Source organism: Callorhinus ursinus, unplaced genomic scaffold (genome assembly GCF_003265705.2).
Source record: "Callorhinus ursinus isolate GAN/ISIS: 27379988/994484 unplaced genomic scaffold, GSC_fseal_2.0 scaffold1, whole genome shotgun sequence".
NCBI lineage: Eukaryota > Metazoa > Chordata > Mammalia > Carnivora > Otariidae > Callorhinus > Callorhinus ursinus.
In genome coordinates this window covers 23,757,648-23,776,434 of record NW_027397063.1, presented here as the reverse complement: position 1 = coordinate 23,776,434, position 18,787 = coordinate 23,757,648, and the positions used below count along the sequence as shown (strand labels likewise).

The 18,787-nt window shown below is 34.6% G+C and overlaps 1 protein-coding gene and 1 pseudogene across 8 annotated transcripts in view; one reads left to right on the top strand and one right to left on the bottom strand.

The window, feature by feature from the left end:
- The window catches only part of ROBO1 (roundabout guidance receptor 1), a 1,122,251-nt gene that overhangs the window by 779,259 nt on the left and 324,205 nt on the right, over positions 1-18,787 (top strand). For all 8 annotated transcript variants that reach the window (XM_073892039.1, XM_073892029.1, XM_073892010.1 and 5 more), the window contains one exon: positions 16,681-17,007. In XM_073892039.1, coding sequence (XP_073748140.1) covers positions 16,681-17,007 — 327 coding nt within the window. The remainder of the gene's footprint in view (positions 1-16,680; positions 17,008-18,787) is intronic.
- LOC112834915 (U4 spliceosomal RNA) lies at positions 4,197-4,327 on the bottom strand (annotated as a pseudogene).

The window sequence follows — 18,787 nt, the reverse complement described above, 5'->3', positions numbered from 1 at the left end:
TAACCATATAGAACCAAGTAAAACCAAGTAAAGATTCTGTAGGTTGTATAAGGTGGTGGTGTCACTTTGATCATCTCCTGTGCATCTCATGCTCCATAAACATTTTGATTCATCTTTTTCTTTTCAAAAGCTTTTTCATATGCAAAATCTACAACTCTTGTAGTTCTGTAGGGTTTTTGCACTCTTTTTTTGTGTGTCAGGTTTGCAAAGAGAGATGAATATCTTTAATCTCGAAGGCTACAAGAGTATTGCTCATATGTGTATGATGGTAATAACTCAAAGAAGGGGCTTGCTGTATATTATAGTCAAGATGGTGTTTTGTGTATTACGGAACAAAGGTTTTATGAAGTGAAATGGAAAGCCTAGGAATTGGCATAAGCTCCACTTCAGTTGTGCATGTGAACATAGAGTGCATTGCAATGGTGAGAGTGAAGCAAAAGCAAAACACTAGAAATAATAGTCTGCTCACACTTTGCCAAGAGAAAAGTTTATGAAGGGAAAAGCCAGGAAAAATACTTAATTCCTTGAGTATCTTCTTTATTATTATTTATTCCTTTACTTTTCTCTTCCTATAATCTCATTTTAGTTATGCAAGTCAAAGTAATCATTTTAAATTTATATATGCATATATATATACAGATATGTATGTGTGTGTGTATATATATATACATATATATACATACACCTATTTGCATTTGCAGATATTTGCAGATTTTTTTTAAGAGCATTACATTTATGATTAGTTAACTTTTTTTAAAAGATTTTATTTATTTATTTGACAGAGAGAGCGTGAGCACAAGCAGGGGGAGTGACAGGCAGAGGCAGATGGAGAAGCAGGCTCCCTTCTGAGACCGATGTGGGACTTGATCCAGGACCCTGAGATCATGACCTGAGTTGAAGGCAGACGCTTAACCAACTGAGCCACCCAGGCGCCCCTAGATAACTTTTTAAAATGAACACTTTATATATATATATATATATATATATATATATATATATATATATACATATGTGTATGTATATGTATATTTATTTTTTTAGAGCAGTTTTATGTTCAAGGCCAAATTGAAGGGAAGTTACAGAGATTTCCCATATACTTCTTGCCTCCACAAACATACAGATTCCCTCATTATTAACATTTTCCACCAGATTGGTACCTTTGTTACAACTGATAGACCTATGTTGATACATCATAATCACTCAAAGTCCATGCATAACAAGAGCATCCAGAAATTTACCTTTATTGAAATGCTGTGCTTTCTGTGTATTAAACATCAACTAGTTTATTGGCACAAATCTATTGCTTTACATGGTATCCTTGTGAGGTCTTTAGATGTTATGTGTCACTAGCTGGAAACATAGGTGAATTTATAAAACTCGTAGCACATCTGTAATACAGATTTGTGCCTGATTTCATGTTGTTCCTTCTCTTTGCACTTGTGACCTCAGTGTGTGCTGTCAGTTTTTAGCTTCCATCTACAATCTGTAGGCCTAGGTACAGAGTAATTGCTCAATAAGCATTTGTTGGTTTGAAATAATTTTACTTTTGTGCATCACTTTGGATTATTTTCTTCTGGACCTCTGCCATTTATCAGTCATCATTCTCATGGTTTTAGAATTAAACCAGGTAAAGAAAACAAACAGGTAGAGAAATTACTATAAGTTTCCTCTTTACATTGGATTTCTGTCTTTATTTCCACATTGGGTAGACTATTCTATATTTGTATTAAAACTAAAAACATCAAATCTTACAGTAATATGGCAATTCCTTTCCTTCATATACTTTGTCTCACAACCACCTTTTTTCTTATTTTTCTAATGAATTGACCAAGAACTTTTTTTCTGTCCACAATGTTTATCTATGATGTAATGCATTCTCTGTCTTAAAAAAAAAAGTTTGTATCTTAGAACAATTTGAATATACTTTTTATTTCATTTGATTAGTAATTTTGGCACCAGTTACCATGATGGATATTTTGGGTAGGATATTGGGGTTTTTTTTGTATGTTTTATCTGACTTTTTAAGGAGAAAGGGTATCCAGTGGCCCTAATTTACCTGGAAATGACTGAAGGGGACTTTCATTAGTAAATTGGGAAGGCCACAGTTAAACCAGGTTGAGCTGGTTAACCCAAGAGAGGATTTCTGTATTTAAAGAGAACGAGTTAATTTCACCTTATTAATTTTGTCTGCATCAATAAACTAGAAATACATGGATTTTCCATATACCTTTATTGGGAAATTGTGTTCAAAGAAATGGATATTACTGTTTTCACACTGAGGGTACCTATTGGAAAGAAGTTCTTAGGACTTGGTCCTAAAATGATGCTATCTATCTGATTATTTAGTATATCAAAATTTAGAATTATTTATGCTTCCATATTATATGTTTAAACATTGCGTTGTTGGGCTAATGGATAAATAAGAAAATTTGATGATTTTTCTATGAACAGTATTCAAGTTGTTTTGAGAATTAACAAATGTTTAAAGGTATGGGTTAGTTTAGAATCCTTTAAGGAATATAATCCAAAATGAAAATAGGGGATTTCACTAGACATCAGTATTTCAGGAAGTTTTGATCAGCATGAACCAAATTGAAGTTACAAATAAGCATAATTTAAAAGGTGATATAACTGAGAATATGACATTAAAGAAAAATCAGATATTTAATGGTAATATTCATACCCATTTTCCAAATTTATACCTTAAAGGGTTATAGAGAATTTTAAAGTATTTTAGAAAAACAATGATAAAGTACCAAAGAGCTTTAAGTTTCAAATGAAAAAAAATGGAATTTAGCATTATTAACAAGATGTCAAAACTTTTCTGGAATTATTGGAATTTTTAAAGAAGACATCTTTAGAACAATTTATTTTTGAAGTTATATATCAACTCTTAAAATTTTTTAAGCGACATGGGCCCCAAATTCCATGACTAAAATGTTATATTAAAGAAATAATTGAATACATGGATAAGGGTGTATATTGAACATAATGATAATAAACTTAGATTTTAATAATCCTTAAAATTTGGGAATAAATAAACTTCCCACAAGGAAGTTCAATTAATTGTAACACATCTGTAAGATATATTGTTCATATACTTAAAAATATATTTTTCATAACTTATTAGTGAAAGGGCAAAATGTTTAAAGTAAGCAGAAAGCAGTCATAGTGTACTTCATATGTAAAAATTGATAGAATAACACTGGAAGAAAAGATGTTAAAATCATAGCCTTAGTATTCTCTGTAAGTATATAGAAGTATGATTAAGTATTTAATTATTTATTTTACTCCACACTTTCCATGTTTTTGTAATGCACTTTTTACTGTCTGTTTTAATTTGTAACAATTTTGTATTTTTTATTTACAAAAGGAACCCATAACATATTTTTCTGTTGATTTTGAGGTGCTTGTTTATAGTGTAAGTTAATTTATCAGTCGAGTAAAGTTGGGACAGTAGCTCAAGTTAAGCTAAGTTATACTTCCTACCCCTAGAGCAGAATTTGAAATTTTCTTTTTATTTCTCAACTCATTTTGCAGTGGGAGAGCATATGAATAGCATTGTATTTCCTATTCTCTTTGAATAGCATATTCTTGCAAGTATACATTAGTTACATTTATTTTTAATCTCTTAAATACATGGTCATATTAAATAATATGTTTGAGAAAGCCAGGGTATAAACTCTGGAGTCAAATTACCTGAGACCATGGTTCACATCTCTAATAAATTAGGTTTGTGAACTCAAGTGAATTACCTCTTTGCTGTCCTTTGATTTTGTCACCTGTAAGAGGAGGTTAATCATAATATTGCAGTTACTCATTTATTTTCTTTTGGCAAGAATTAAATGAGTTAATGTATTTAAAACACTTAGAAAAATGTGTGATGCATGGTAAGTGCTGTGTAACTGTGCTGGTATTAGCAGTGCTTGGAATATTTAATAAAGAGTACAATTTCAGAATACTCAATGTGAGAAATTAGGTATAACAATAGTTCCTTAGTTCAGTGGTTCTCAAACTGTAGTGTGAATTAAAATCACATTGTGTACCTGTAAAGTACCAGTTACAAATCCTTATACCCAAAGAATATGACTGAATAGGTCAGGGACCACTTATCTATACTTTAAACCTCATGACAGGTCTTTCTAAAGTACAGAAATAAAGTAAAGAATACTTTGAAATTAGAGAAACCTCATAAACCTATAAAGAAGGATCTCATATTTAGAGACATGGCTTTCAGTTGTTTTTCATATAAAAAAATGTTTACAATTAGCAATAATCGCGCCTCAGATAAACCTCATTGGCTACGATACTGCCACTGCGCAAAGCTAAAAAAATGTTTAAAGGTTACCTGTCGAATGGGTTTTTTTAAAGATTTTATTTATTTGAGAGAGAGAGATCACAAGCAGGGAGAGGGGTAGAGGAAGAAGCAGGCTCTCCACTGAGCTCTATCCCAGAACTCTGGGATCATGACCTGAGTCAAAGGCAGACGCTTAACTAACTGAGCCACCCAGGTGCCCCTTGAATGGGTTATTATTCCAGTTTCTCATGCCTGTGCCTGATGTTTCAGGAGGATTTATTTTGATGAGCCTATATTTGCCTCTTAAAATATCTACATGCAAATTTATGCATATGCGTACTACATAAAATACCTATTCAAAGGAAAATTACTCTTACTTTTTTCAAAAGACCATATTATATAAATATAGTTCTTTTTTTAAAAAGAGATTTTATTTATTTATTTGAGAGAAAGAATGAGAGGGAGCACGATTGGAGGGCGGTGGGGGAGTGGCAGAGGGAGGGGGAGAAGCAGACTCCCCACTGAGCATGGAGCCCTACGTGGGGCTCGATCCCAGGACCCTGAGATCATGACCTGAACTGAAGGCATACACTTACCTGACTGACCCACCCAGGTGCCCCATAAATATAGTTCTTGAATTAATAAAAAAATCAATGAAACAAAAATCAAACTTATACTTCATTGTTCTCTATCTCGGGTCTTATTTCAGTGCTAGGAGAAAGCTGGGGCAATACCCATTTTATTGAGATAATCTACCAGTTATTACAGTCTGAGTAGGAAAAATATAAGCATATTTTGATAATGTAATTAGGGCTTAATTTAATATTAATAGAGGGTCTCAGAATTACTAAAAATAGTCAAATGTGAAGTAAAAAGTCATTTAAGGTTTAAATAATAAAAGATTTTCCCTGGCCAGCATAGATCAGGAATTACTTTGTTGTAATGGTATGTATGGAAGATAAGTAAAATAATTAAGTCTTTTTGCTTTTGAAAGAGAAGAGGCAACTGATAGCAGTTAATTGGTTTAAATCCATTTCTAGACTTTGAACTCCTAGAGATCACACAAGGCATGATGGAGCATCTATATGCTCAGAGTTTATGGCCTCTCTTCATTTAATGTCATACAGATTTCCGCCTTTCCACGAAACTTTGGTTTTAGGCAAAGATGTTTGCTTTCACACATTTTATGTTTCATGCCATTTTGCATATACAGCTCTTTCCAGTTTGTATACTAGTGTTTTTGTGTGCTTATAAAAATAGTTAATGTTGTCTAAGAGGTATGTCAGTACACATACTTGTTTAAGTGCACAGTGTTGTCTGTCACTCACATTAATGTTGCATCTTTACTAACTGGAGAGGGAAAGTGAGAGAGAACGAGCTACTACTGTTTTTGTTTTTGTCTGTACTCTGGTATCACCTATGTCTAGGACAGACCTAATGCAATGTGAGTAACTAGCACATATTCGTTGAGTGAGTAAATGAATGCTAGTTAGCCAGAATTTTATTTTCTGAATTTTATTTTCTCCATATTTTTCAAAAAAGTTTTGTTGGCTTTCAAACTTTTAAAACAAAAATATTTTATTATGAAGGTAACACCAGACTAGAGAAACTTAGAAGGAAACAAAAACCATCCATTTTTCCATGGTCCCTAAGAAATCAACATTAAGATTTTTGTTTTTTTAGATCTTATTATTCTAGCTCTTTCTCCCTCTGTCTTTTTCCCTCAGTTTTTCTTCTACTAGAATTGTATAGCTTACATCTCTGTTAATTACTACACATGATACTCTGTAAAGTTTCAGTTAATTGAATTTGAGTGGACCTAAAGTCTTGTATGTCCCAATGCCTTCCAGGAGGCCTTGGCTCTCAGAGCTCCTCTCCTCTGTGGGTGTCTGCTCTCTAGCAGCAGAAGTAAGGATTGATCTTACTTTCTCTTGAACTCAGGACGATGCTGCCTGCCTCCAAGCATGAGTGTTTGCCCATCCTGTGTTCTAAACTATTTATAAATACACATGAGGTCTCCCATCATTTTCTTTCCATTATCTGTTCATTCATTCAACAAATGTTTATTGAGTACTTGCTAAGTGTCAGGTGCTGTTGTAGGCACTGGAAATGTGTAAGTATTTCAGTAGTTGTGTAACTATTTAGTAACTAAATATAAGTATTTCAGTATTGTAAGTGCTTTCTAAGCAAAACTAAAAGAAAGTATGGCTCTTTCCCTTTAAAATTAAACCACCATCAAACTAATGACTGAAGGTATCATAGTTCTCTTTTAAGTTGCATTAACATACAGAATGATAAATGCATATACAAATCATAGGATCACAATTAAAGAGAAATTTAAAATCTTAGGAAAAAGTGACGCTATAACTCTATTCCAAAAGGCAAAAGAAAAAAAAAAAAAGCCAAACTTGTTTTCAGAAGAAAGACACAGAGAAAGCAACAAATCTCAAATCAGAGAGAAAAAATAGAGGGGAAAAAAGGATGCTTTTAAAGTTAGGAGATCTTTTTTTTTTTATTTCTTATCTTTTGGCATCAAAAGTTGTATGTGTTGATATTTCATGTATTGTGGATTTTTCCATTAGATCAACCACATACATAGCTTTGTTTTGCACTAATGAATTATTTATTTACCCTCTTAGAAAATAAAGACTACTGAGTAGATTTTAATTTAACATCTGGAACACCCTATAAATCTCCATATTTTGTAAGTCAGGTGATAGGGTCAGCCTCTTTTTATCCATTGTTAGGGTACCCTGTAGAATCTATAAGATCTAAATCCAAGATACAATGAGAGAGAAATAGGGTGAGTACAGGGGAAGTAAAAATGACAGTTTGCCAATATATAAACAAGATTCTTTAGAAATTCTTGTTCATGTCAGAAGTACTAAATTTAAAAATAAGTGAAGTTGACTGCATTCCTACAGGGATTTCTCAGTAATCCTTTAAAAGGCTTTTCTAAGTATTTTGTTTTCCAAAAGTGTAATTGTCTTTAGATACTTATTCTTAAAATTACAATTCTATACTCAGTTTCAAAGACATTAATAACTCACCTAGATTCAAGGGTTCTCTAAATATAGTTTAAGTATGACTACCTAATTTAAGATGTAAAGTCAAAAGCCTTATGTTTAGTACTTTAATTGATTTTAGGTTATTGACTCAGTAAATTATATCTATAATATGTGCAGATTCTATGAAAATCTAATGCAAGTCTGTAGAGAAAGAATTGATAAATACTACTTTATATAATAATTTTTTTAAAAAACTTCATGTGGTTAACAAATTGTATTATATCCCTAGTTGTTTTTATATACTTTTATTTTTTTATATTTTTAAAAAGATTTTATTTATTTATTTGACAGAGAGAGACACAGCGAGAGAGGGAACACAAGCAGGGGGCTTGGGAGAGGGAGAAGCAGGCTTCCCGCGGAGCAGGGAGCCTGATGCGGGGCCCGATGCGGGGCTCGATCCCAGGACCCTGGGATCATGACCTGAGCCAAAGGCAGATGCTTAATGGCTAAACTACCCAGGTGCCCCCATTTTTATATACTTTTAATTTATGACTTAAAAACATAATTTTAAACACAAAAATAAGATTAATTTCAGGATAAAATTTTTTCCCTTGGAAATTTAAATTCAGGACAGAGGAAGTTTGGTAAGCAAGGTTTTTTTTGTTTTGTTTTGTTTGTTTGTTTTTACAGTTATGAGTACTGTTGAGTTGTAATTTCAATAAGGAAGTTTGCTCGTGTTCTGTATATTGAGGTTATAGTTGGCTCAAATTTATAACCATCTGCAATTTCCATATTATATATTAAAAAAGTGAGATGTAGATTAATGTTGATTGCAATTCATGTAAGGTGTCCTAATATGTTGAAAATCTAATATTAGGATGAACTTTGTTCCCCTAGCAATAAAAAACACCCAGGACCACCCAAATACTGTTTTTCACAGTTCAAAATATTGTTCAGGATTTGTCATCTGTGAAAAATGGTTATAATAGCTGAAATAAGTTATTATATTTTCAGGCCTAAATATTTTGGTCCATTATGATAGGTATTAGGAAATAAAGGATTATTTGTGAATTATAGTACCTTAGTGTATCTATAGAAAGTTGTCTTGAAATGTAATTATGCACAATTACAAACTTGATCAATAGGATGAACCCATAGGATTTTTATATTTGTAATGAAAAGGGAAAGAAAGATAATATGACTATTCACGCAGTAATATTTTAAATGCATTAGTGTGTTTTTCAAATTTTGAAAGTAATACATTTAATCAATAGATATGTATGGGATATTTTCCACAGAGAACAAAGATGCTTTATTATAGATGGCTTTGGAAAGACTCACCCTCTTACGATTCTTAGTAAAACAATAAGTTGAGTGGGCTAAGTGCTCTGTTTTGTTTTATTTTGTTTTTCTTCTCTTTTGATAGATGTTTGGCTGGAATTGTGCCAGATCCTTCCAAGATCTGTATAAATGGAAAATAATTTTGAGTTGAATTCTCAACTAAAACTAGATTCTTGCATAGTTTATAACTTTTCTTACAAATGTAGAAAAGAAACAGTAACATTTCTAGCTAGTAGGGGTCCTAATATAATTCCAGGAGAGGTTGGAGAGGGAAATCATAAAATTAAACAATGGTGCTTATGCCAAATTCCAAATACTACATCAGTGTTTCCAATCAGCGATCTATGTAATATTTTATGCACCAGGGATTATGCTAACCTAAAAATATAAACATTATTTTTATACTCATTTTACAGATGAAGAAACGAACATTCAGAGAGGTTAAGGAATTTACCTGAGTTTACACAGCTAACAGGTATCAGAGCTTGGATTTGAATGCAGGCACACTGAATCTAGTCTCTAGATTGAACAAACTTTACCCACAAATACTACATTAGTCTTTTTTTTTTTTTTCTTTTTCCCTCACCCCTGCTATTTCTTCTTGGTGAACCTAAGGCAGTTAAGGTCAGGGATTTTATTTCATATTTCTTTGTGTTGCTAATGCTTAGCACAATTCTTAATACAGTAAATGTTCAATATAGAGGTAAACCAATAAATGGGAGAGTGAGAAAATTTGGACTTTAACATATGCAAATATTTTTGTTTGACATTTTACAGAAGGTAGAATTCTCCTATTCGCTTATTGATTGGAAATTTTACTTCAAGGGCAAAAGGAAGCATGAACTCACCTAACCAACTTTGACCCTACAACCCCTTTAGTTACAGCTCAGAGTGAAATCCTGCCTGGTTTGAGTCCATTGAGGCAATTCCTGCAGCTAATGCCTTAGTAGGTTCTGCAATATTTGGGTCCCATGACAGAAAAGTCTATTCTACTTAGACTCCATATTATTAAAAATGGGGAGGGGGTGGGAAGAGCAAGCAATATTGTTTTTAAAATTTAACTTATTCTGTCAGTCTCTCTCATATCTTTTGGGACACAGCCATATGCTATTAGATTCTATAGGAATATTACAAAACCACCAAGGATTCACTTCTAGAATTCCATTTGGACAATTTTGATAATCATTTTTAGATAATAACAGATACTATCAATGATCCTCAATTAATTTTGGGGATTATTCTGAATTTTGGCTAGAACCCCCATCCCATCTTTAGGGGATATTATAATCATAGGAAATTAGGCTGAGACAAAGTACCTAAAGAAAATGGCATGATTCATTAATCATGTAGTTGTTTTAAAGTGTTCTGTTTCCCTTGTATTCTTATATTCTGTATAATTTCAGGGGAAGCTATGTGTTTTTTCCGTGGTATGGTCTGTTTTTGTACTTATTCAAATAATGTGCGAGTATTTGGGAAATGTGTATGACTCAGTAGAGGATATTTAAGTCTACTCTCTACACAGTGAGTAATTAATGGTTGCTGTCTTCTTATTTTTAACAAATATCTCCTTGTAGGATGAAATTCTGATGGGAAAATTACAGGATTGGTGCCCCTGGTAGGATTTATGTTAATAATTGGAGGCTGTAGGCTCCTTAAAATGTAAATGGAGCTTAAATAAAAAGGTTAAGAGGCAAGGCTCTTTTAAGAATATAGGTGTTCTTTTACAAATACAGGTTTGTTGTCAAGGCATATATAAACCCACCCACCCCCCACCTAGGACAGATGTCACCAATTGTCTATTAATATTCATTGTGCATCTGTCAACTCCTCTCTGAACTTGCTACTCTTGTGCTTTTAGTAATTTTACAAGCATTTCTGTGCTGCAAGATGTTTTCATATGATATATGAGACAAATGGATATTTTAATTGTTTAATGTTTTCTAATTTTAACCTGCCAAAGAATATGAAAGAGAAATTCAGATCAAAATAAGACTTTGTTAATAAAATAAATACTATTTCACTCCATCTACTAAGAAACAGACTTGAAAACATAAACAAAACTCTGAGACAAATGTTACTGCCATGCTAGGGAAAAAAAGAGTAAAATCATGTATATGAAAAAAGAATAAAATTATGTATGTGTGTGTTTTGTATACCTCAATAGAATATTACCAAGATCTGCCTCTTAGATGGTTACTTGCTTGTGTGCCTATAAAACTGATGTTTTAAAGGAGGGAACAGTTTGGAACTCCTAGTTGCAGCCAACTAGGAGTTTGGTTTCCTCATCATAAATCTCATGTGACTTTGATATATTTCCTTGAAATACTTAGCACTTACGTGTATATCTTTTTCCAGCTGCGGTTGTGTAAATATTTAGATATTTCAGTCACTCATGTTTATATTTTATCTTCCAACCGGACAGTTGTTGAAGGAATTCTGCCCTGCCCGTTTTCCTGATGTTGACCATGCCTGAAGTCAACTGTGTTCTCTTCTCAAGGTTCTACCAGGATTTGTGCTGAGGGCAGCTCACGTTTATTATCATCCGTGTTCCTTGTTAAAACCTCACTCTGCCCATCCCTTTCTTCTTTGACCCTCTCTTTGTTACTTTTCTGTTTCCTATGCAGAGTTTGGTTGAAACCAAGAAGTTGGTCTTACCAAGTGTAATAGAAACCTGGTATCTTATAACATAAAAATAAGTACATAAAAGGAAATTATTAGAATGGTGGTTGTCAGGTGGCTTACAGAAACTCAGAATTTATGATGGAAGAGAGAAGGCTTTTTATGAATGAGTCAAGAATATTAGAGAGAGAGGCTTTGTGACCCAGTGGAGGTGAACACCACCTGCTCTGGGGAGGAGGACTATATGTAATCTATACTTTTCTGAGAGTCATATGTGTTCTTCCCTATATGATCTTGGCATAATTCTCCCAAACTTTCCCTTTGAGAAAGTGAGTCAGCAATTATTGATAGAAGATGAGAGACTTTTCCCTCAAAGTATGTTGGTGGAAAATTGGGGAACCAGTGATACTGAATTTTTTTGAAGTGTTTTTATGTTTTTATTTTTAAGTAATCTCTATACCCAGCATGGGGCTGGAACTCACAACCCTGAGATCAAGAGTTTCATGTTCTACCCATGGAGCCATCCAGGTGCCCCAGTGATCCTGAATTTTAATTGTGTAAACAGTTGCATAGGAATTGAGGTTCTCAGTATTAAAAACTGACATTATAAGCTATTTACTCAAAAATTCAAGATCATAATTAGAGAAGATGACACAGTATAAAAAAAACCTTTATACCTCTATTCGTTCATTATCAGATTTTTTTTGAAGATTTTATTTATTTATTTGTCAGAGAGACAGCACAAGCAGGGGGAGCAGCAGGCAGAGGGAGAAGCAGTCTCCCCGCTGAGCAAGGAGCACAATGCGGGCCTCGATCCCAGGACCCTAGGATCATGACCTGAGCCGAAGGCAGCCGCTTAACCAACTGAGCTACCCAGGTGTCCCATCATTATCAGATTCTTTACTGAGTAAAAGGAATATGAAATTGTGCAGTTTACAGCTAGGTATTCTCTGTGTGCATGGGGAAAGGAACAACAGATGCAACCAGGTTTGACTGCTTCTTGTTTTTATCATCCACAATTTAAAAACAAGCAATCAAGACAAACACTTCCAGCACTAGAAAGAAGAACAGACAAAGCATGTTTCGCTGTGGATTTTAATGAATTAATCTTAGCAGCAATTATGGAATAGTTGGGAAGAGCAAGGCTTTTGAACCGGATTCGGGTTGAATCCCAGCTCTGCCACCTTCCAGCTGAATGACCGCTGAGAGTCTCACTTCCCCCATATGGACACCAGATATAACACCCATCTCATAAAGATGTTGTGATGAAGGAGATGAGGGACAATTAATGCTAGTTTTCTCCTTCATTCCTTTCCTTCCTGCTTAGACTTGATAATAAAGAATAATTTATTATAGTGTTTCTGGAGATGGTGATTGCTATTTATAATTTTTATTGTGGAGATTAACCGATTACTCATTGTAAATATCACTTGGGAATTGGAAAGTTCCTTTTCTGAGAGTTATACATTATGAGGAATGTGAGATTTCTGTGTTTTTTTGTTAGGATTTTCAAAGGTGTGGGCACTACATACAAATGACTCTTTTTTTTTTTTTTTTTTGCTAACCCTATTCATTTTCTTCAGAGTATTACATGCTAACAGAGTATATTTTCTCTGGAGGTGTATTCCTCAGAAGCAAAGTTCAGTGGGATATCCAGGAAAAAGAAAACTGAAGAGTTCAGTAGCCAAATAAGTTAGAGAAAGGCTGCATAGAATACCTTTCTTTTGGTGCAGCATAATGTGCTTTTAGCAAGACAAAAGACCCTGAGAACTGCAACTCTTTTTTTGAGCAATACTTATTAACAATCTGAGGAAAGAGTATTCCACGGAGCATGACAATTTAGCCTTTAGTAATATAGACGCCATTTTTATTGCTGAAACTCTCTTACTGAATACTGCTGTACAAACATTCTGGTGAAAGATTAGGCTTGAGTTTTCCATTCCCAAAAGTCACTCTAGCTGGGGTCCAGCTACATGGGCCTGCAGGGTAGGGGTAGAGAGAGTCTTGAGCTCCACTGTACTTGAGTAGAGTCTGGGTGTTCTCCAGGTTCTGTAATTGGCCGTTACTTCCTTTATACACTCTCTCTTGACAGTTTTATTCTTTCCCATGGTTTCAGCCTCTAGCTTGATTCTCATCTACGGCTCCAGCTGAGATTTTTTTCTGAGGTCAAACTTGAATATTCAGTTGGCAACTTGTCATCTCTACTCGGATTTTCAAGAAGTGCCTCAAGCCCTCCATGTCTCAGACTGAATAAATCATCTCCTCTGTCCTTCCTCTCACCAAATTTCACTCTGATTTTCCACTTTCACTGGGACTGTCATTCGCCCATTGCCAGATCACAAACTTGGAATCCTGTGCCTTGTTCTTTTCTTCCATCCTGTGCATTTTTCATTTCTTTTTCACCCCACATTGCCAGTGATCAGATCCTGTTGGTTTTATAACTAAATATCTCTAGATTCTTTCCTCTATTTTCTCTTCTGTCAAAGTCCCAAAGAGTACAAAAGTTTCCTGACCAATTACCTCCTAATTTAGCTTGCTGTATAGTCCAGTGTCATACTACCAATGGTGAGCTCTTTGAAACCGAGCATGACTGTGCCCATGCCTTGCTTAAAATATTTAAATGTTCTGTTGCCTTCAGGTAAGTTCTAGAACTTTGACTTGATGTACAAAGCTCATCACACTATAGCTTCTGACTACTTCTTGAGGCACATACTTACTAATCTCTGACATGCACCTTCCACTCAGGCCATACTAACTCCCCACAGGTCCCATAAAGTGTACCATATTCTTTTTGTAGCTGTGCCTTCTGGGTGAAACCATCTCCTTTCTTTTATCCTTGACTCATTTTTCAAGACTCATCTCATCTCAAATTTTATGTCTCAGGATGCCTCCTCTCCCCTCATTCAGGCAGTCTTAAGTGTCCTTTCTTTGCTTCCTCATAGAAAACTATGCATCCCTCTTTCCCATCTGAAATGGACTTTCAGAATTTAAAATAATGTGTGTTTTAATTAAATATCTGTTACCTCAGTAGTTGATCCTCATTAGCATCCACCCTTCATAATTACAACCAAAGTCAAGGCTGGTCATATATAATGTTTTATTTTTTGAAATTATATAGCATTTGCGATTGAGTAATCTAAAATCTAATTTAAATTTCATTTGACTTCAGTATAGCCTTTGTGAGAAAGTATGAGTTTCCAAGTGATTTTTTCTCCATGTTGCTGGTTTATTTCTTCCTCCTTTAGAGGCTGGTTTCATATAAAGACTTTATAGTATGTTGTATACCACGTATTGACTAAACAACTAAAGCTGTTTCTTAGTATTTCAGATTACAAAACTATTACTTAATTTTTCAGATGACAGTTTTTGTTACTTCACGGTTGATATAGGCGAATGTTCTTTAAGCTTCATCATCTGTTCATTTCATTCATTAAGAAAAATGTAATCTTTTAACATCTTTTTGTAGAATACATGGTTATTAAGTTTCAGATCATTCTACTCAAATAGGTCTTCCCCATTAGGACTTCATTCATTTAACACATATTTATTGAGTCCCTATAGTATGCTCAGCACTCTGCCAGGCATAAGGGAAGCAACCATGAGCAAAACCAGACCCATAGATCTTACAGAGGAATGGGAAAGCCAGGATTCCCAAGCATCAAACAAAAAAATTTAAATTGTAATTCTGATTATTCTTACCAAATGTAGCTATATAGGGCTATTTAGGTTTATAAAAGGAGCACTTAACTTTTTTTTGGAAAGATCAGGGAGGGCAGAGATTTGAAAGGAAAGTGGATACTAACTAGGGTGAAATCATTTAGAGCGCAAGCAGGTGTAGGCCTGTGGCAGGAGGAAGCGTGTTGTATTTGTGAACTAGCACAAGGTGGGGTGAAGAAAGCAGAGAAAGAAGTGGAACAGGAAGAGTCTGGAGAGCTAGATAGGGGAATGAACACATTCTTGTAGATCTTGTTAAGGACTTTATCTTAAGAGCAATGAGTTTATTTTAAGAGCCACTGGAGTAGGGGAGAACCTAGATGGTATTTGCATTTCAAAGCCTTCTTCTGGCTATACTGAAGTGAAGCGATTTAAGAGCTTTCCTAAATCCAGATGGGAATTGATGATTGTTTGACCTGGGTTGGTAGCTGGCTATAGAGACGGAGATGAGTAGATTGATTTGAGAAATATCAAGGAGGAGGAGGGGAAAGAGAGGTGTCAAGGAAGCCTGGTTTCTATGTTGCATTATTCACTGAGATTGGATGGCTAGATAAGAGCAAGGTTTGGGGTGCAATTAAATTAAGCCTTGGGCTGTAGCATTTGAGAAATCCTTAAGAAATTTACATATTAAATTTATCCACAGCAGCAGTATGTAGGAATATTAAAAAATATGAATCTTGATCCCTGTTTTAGAAGTTATAATCTCATTGGAGAAAATAAGGTACAGACATAGGAAATATTTAAATGACACACACACTCAGGATCTCACTTACTATGTAATAATAGAATGCAGTCCCTTACGCAATATCCTTTTTCATTTTATATTATATTTAATTATTTAAACTCAATTATATAACATTTCATCTTTGAAGTATGTTAAACGTTAACATCATTATTGGCAACTAATGAAATTAATTTATTAACTCAAACTCTGGGAAAGTGTATACACACACACACACACACACACTTTTTTATTAGTTAGGAAGATAGAGAAACCTATATGAAGAGCAGTTTCATTGTATACTTGAATATGATGTTCATTGGTCTGCAGACTAGGTTTTCTGTTTTTTTGTTTTTTTAAAGATTTTACTTATTTATTTGATAGGGAGAGACAGCAAGAGAGAGAACACAAGCAGGGGGATGCTGGAGAGGGCGAAGCAGGCTCCCCGCGGAGCAGGGAGCCCGCTGCGGGGCTCCATCCCAGGACCCTGGGATCATGACCTGAGCCGAAGGCAGACGTTTAAGCACTGAGCCACCCAGGAACCCCCAGATTAGGTTTTTTTAAAGTGTTGATTAATGTTAGTTACAAAGGAGATTTTAAGAAGCCATGCTATTATTTGTAACGCTCTACAAGTCTCTCTCATGGTTCTCTGCAAAAACAGGCACATATATGGTAAATACAGACGGGGTGAAGGCTTCTGAAAGGCTTTGTGGACAAGGGATTTGAAGAGCAGACAGGATTTGTACAGGCAAAGTTTAAGCAAGAGCACTTTCTAGGTGAAGGTTCAAAAGGATTCAAGAATTGGAAGGTGTAGTTGAGGTGGACACCATTAGGATTAATTAGTAAATAGGGTTGGGAGTAAATACAGGGTCACTATTATGCCCTGTTCATATAGTAGTGCTTACACCTAGGCTTTTGAAAAAAGACTTTTAATTGTTTCCACGTGATAATATGAAGCTATTTTGCCAATTCTTCTGCAGGCTCCCGTCTTCGTCAGGAAGATTTTCCACCTCGCATTGTTGAACACCCTTCCGACCTAATTGTGTCAAAAGGAGAACCTGCCACTTTGAACTGTAAAGCCGAAGGCCGCCCCACACCCACTATCGAATGGTACAAAGGGGGGGAGAGAGTGGAGACAGACAAAGATGACCCTCGCTCACACCGAATGTTGCTGCCAAGTGGATCTTTATTTTTCTTACGTATAGTACATGGACGAAAAAGTAGGCCTGATGAAGGGGTCTATGTCTGTGTAGCAAGGAATTACCTCGGAGAGGCCGTGAGCCATAATGCATCGCTGGAGGTGGCGAGTAAGTACAATGGGCTTTCGGCTTTTGACGGTGGGAATGGTACAGTGGGATCATTTGCCCGGAGAGTGGTAATAAAAAGTCAAACCTGTATCCCAGGCTTTACTTGAGGAAAATTTCTAGCTTTTTGTATGAATACAATCCTCTACCTATTTGATTTTTTTTTATATATATTTCTCATCATAGCGGGTTATTCAAGCTAATTTTGGATTTGCACATAGTTGATGAACCATTCTACTTTGGATTTGGAGCTGCTTTCTGTTGAATGTTTTCATTGAAATTGATTTATTCTTAAAAAATTGATTTATCCTTCTCCGTTGTTGCTTTCAAATAGATTGAATACAAGTGTTTCTGTGAAAAGAATAGCATGGGGTATTTTTCATTTGTTTTCATTTGGGGAAATACTTTCAACTGGGAGTATAAGATATGGTTTTAAACTGTTTCTAATTCTTAGAAATATATTATACTTTTGGTAAAGCTATAGGTAGAGAAATATTACCCAATATCCTTTTTCATTTTATATTATATTTAATTATTTAAACTCAATTATACAACATTTCATCTTTGAAGTATGTTAAATGTTAACATCATTATTGGCAACTAATGAAATTAATTTATTAATTCAAACTCTGGGAAAGTGTATACACACACATACTTTTTTATTAGTTAGGAAGATAGAAAAACCTATATAAAGAGCAGATGTATGTGCCTCATACTTTATTACTTTGGCTACTCTAGTGCACGCTGAGAGGAAAACCTGTATATGTAATCCTCAGGTAGTTGATGGTTTAGTTTATTGACACAAATAGCAAATGCAGTTCATTTGCAGTGACCTCAAGAAGGATCTCTTGGCTAATGATTAAATTGTTAGGTGTGTAATGTATTTGAATACAAATCGGGCTTCTCTTCTTTTATTTTCAGTAAACATTCAAGAGGTAGCCAGAAAGTTTCATATCCTTGGAAGAATCCGTTGTGTGTATTATAGGTACAATTGAGAATTGCATAGGGATTGGTTGGAAACACAAATGAAATTTAGTTCTCTAATATACTTTACATAAAATTACAGGTGAAACTGTATACATATCTATGTATATATGTATAGATGATGTTTTCCAAGATGATTGATATTTTGATACAATTTATGTTCAAAATTATAACTATATAATCAGCTTCATAATCTCTAACATTGTCTCTAACATTCAACTAGAACTTGAATATATGGATCCACGGATAGTTATGCAATTATAGACATAGAAAGGAATTTAGAGACAGATTTTCCAGCTTAATCAGATTATTAATGTGGAATCAGTCTCCAAGAATCTAGATCACACTCATAGAACCATGTAGTACTTAGGGTGAGACAGAATGCCAAAGATGTCTAACATGAGCATAAAATTTAATTAGATAAAAAAAACGAAAGTAACCATTTAAACTATGCCAGACTAGCCATTCACATTTTTAAAACATTTGCTTGAAACTCAAGTTTATATTTCTCTTCACATTTAATTGATCACAAACTTATTGTACTTTCTCTTATTGCTTTGATTCTCCGTGAAAATCTTAAAACTACGTAAGTGAGATGTATAAAAGCTGTAATCACAGCAGCAGGCTACTTTTCTTTTTCCCCTTCCTTCCTTCCTTCCTTCCTTCCTTCCTTCCTTCCTTCCTTCCTCTCTTTCTCCCCCTCCCTCTCTAACCCTCCCCCTCCCCCCTCTCTCTCCCTCTTCTTGTCCTTTCTCCTTCTCCCTCCCTCCATCCTTCCCTCTATCTCTTCATATTTTTT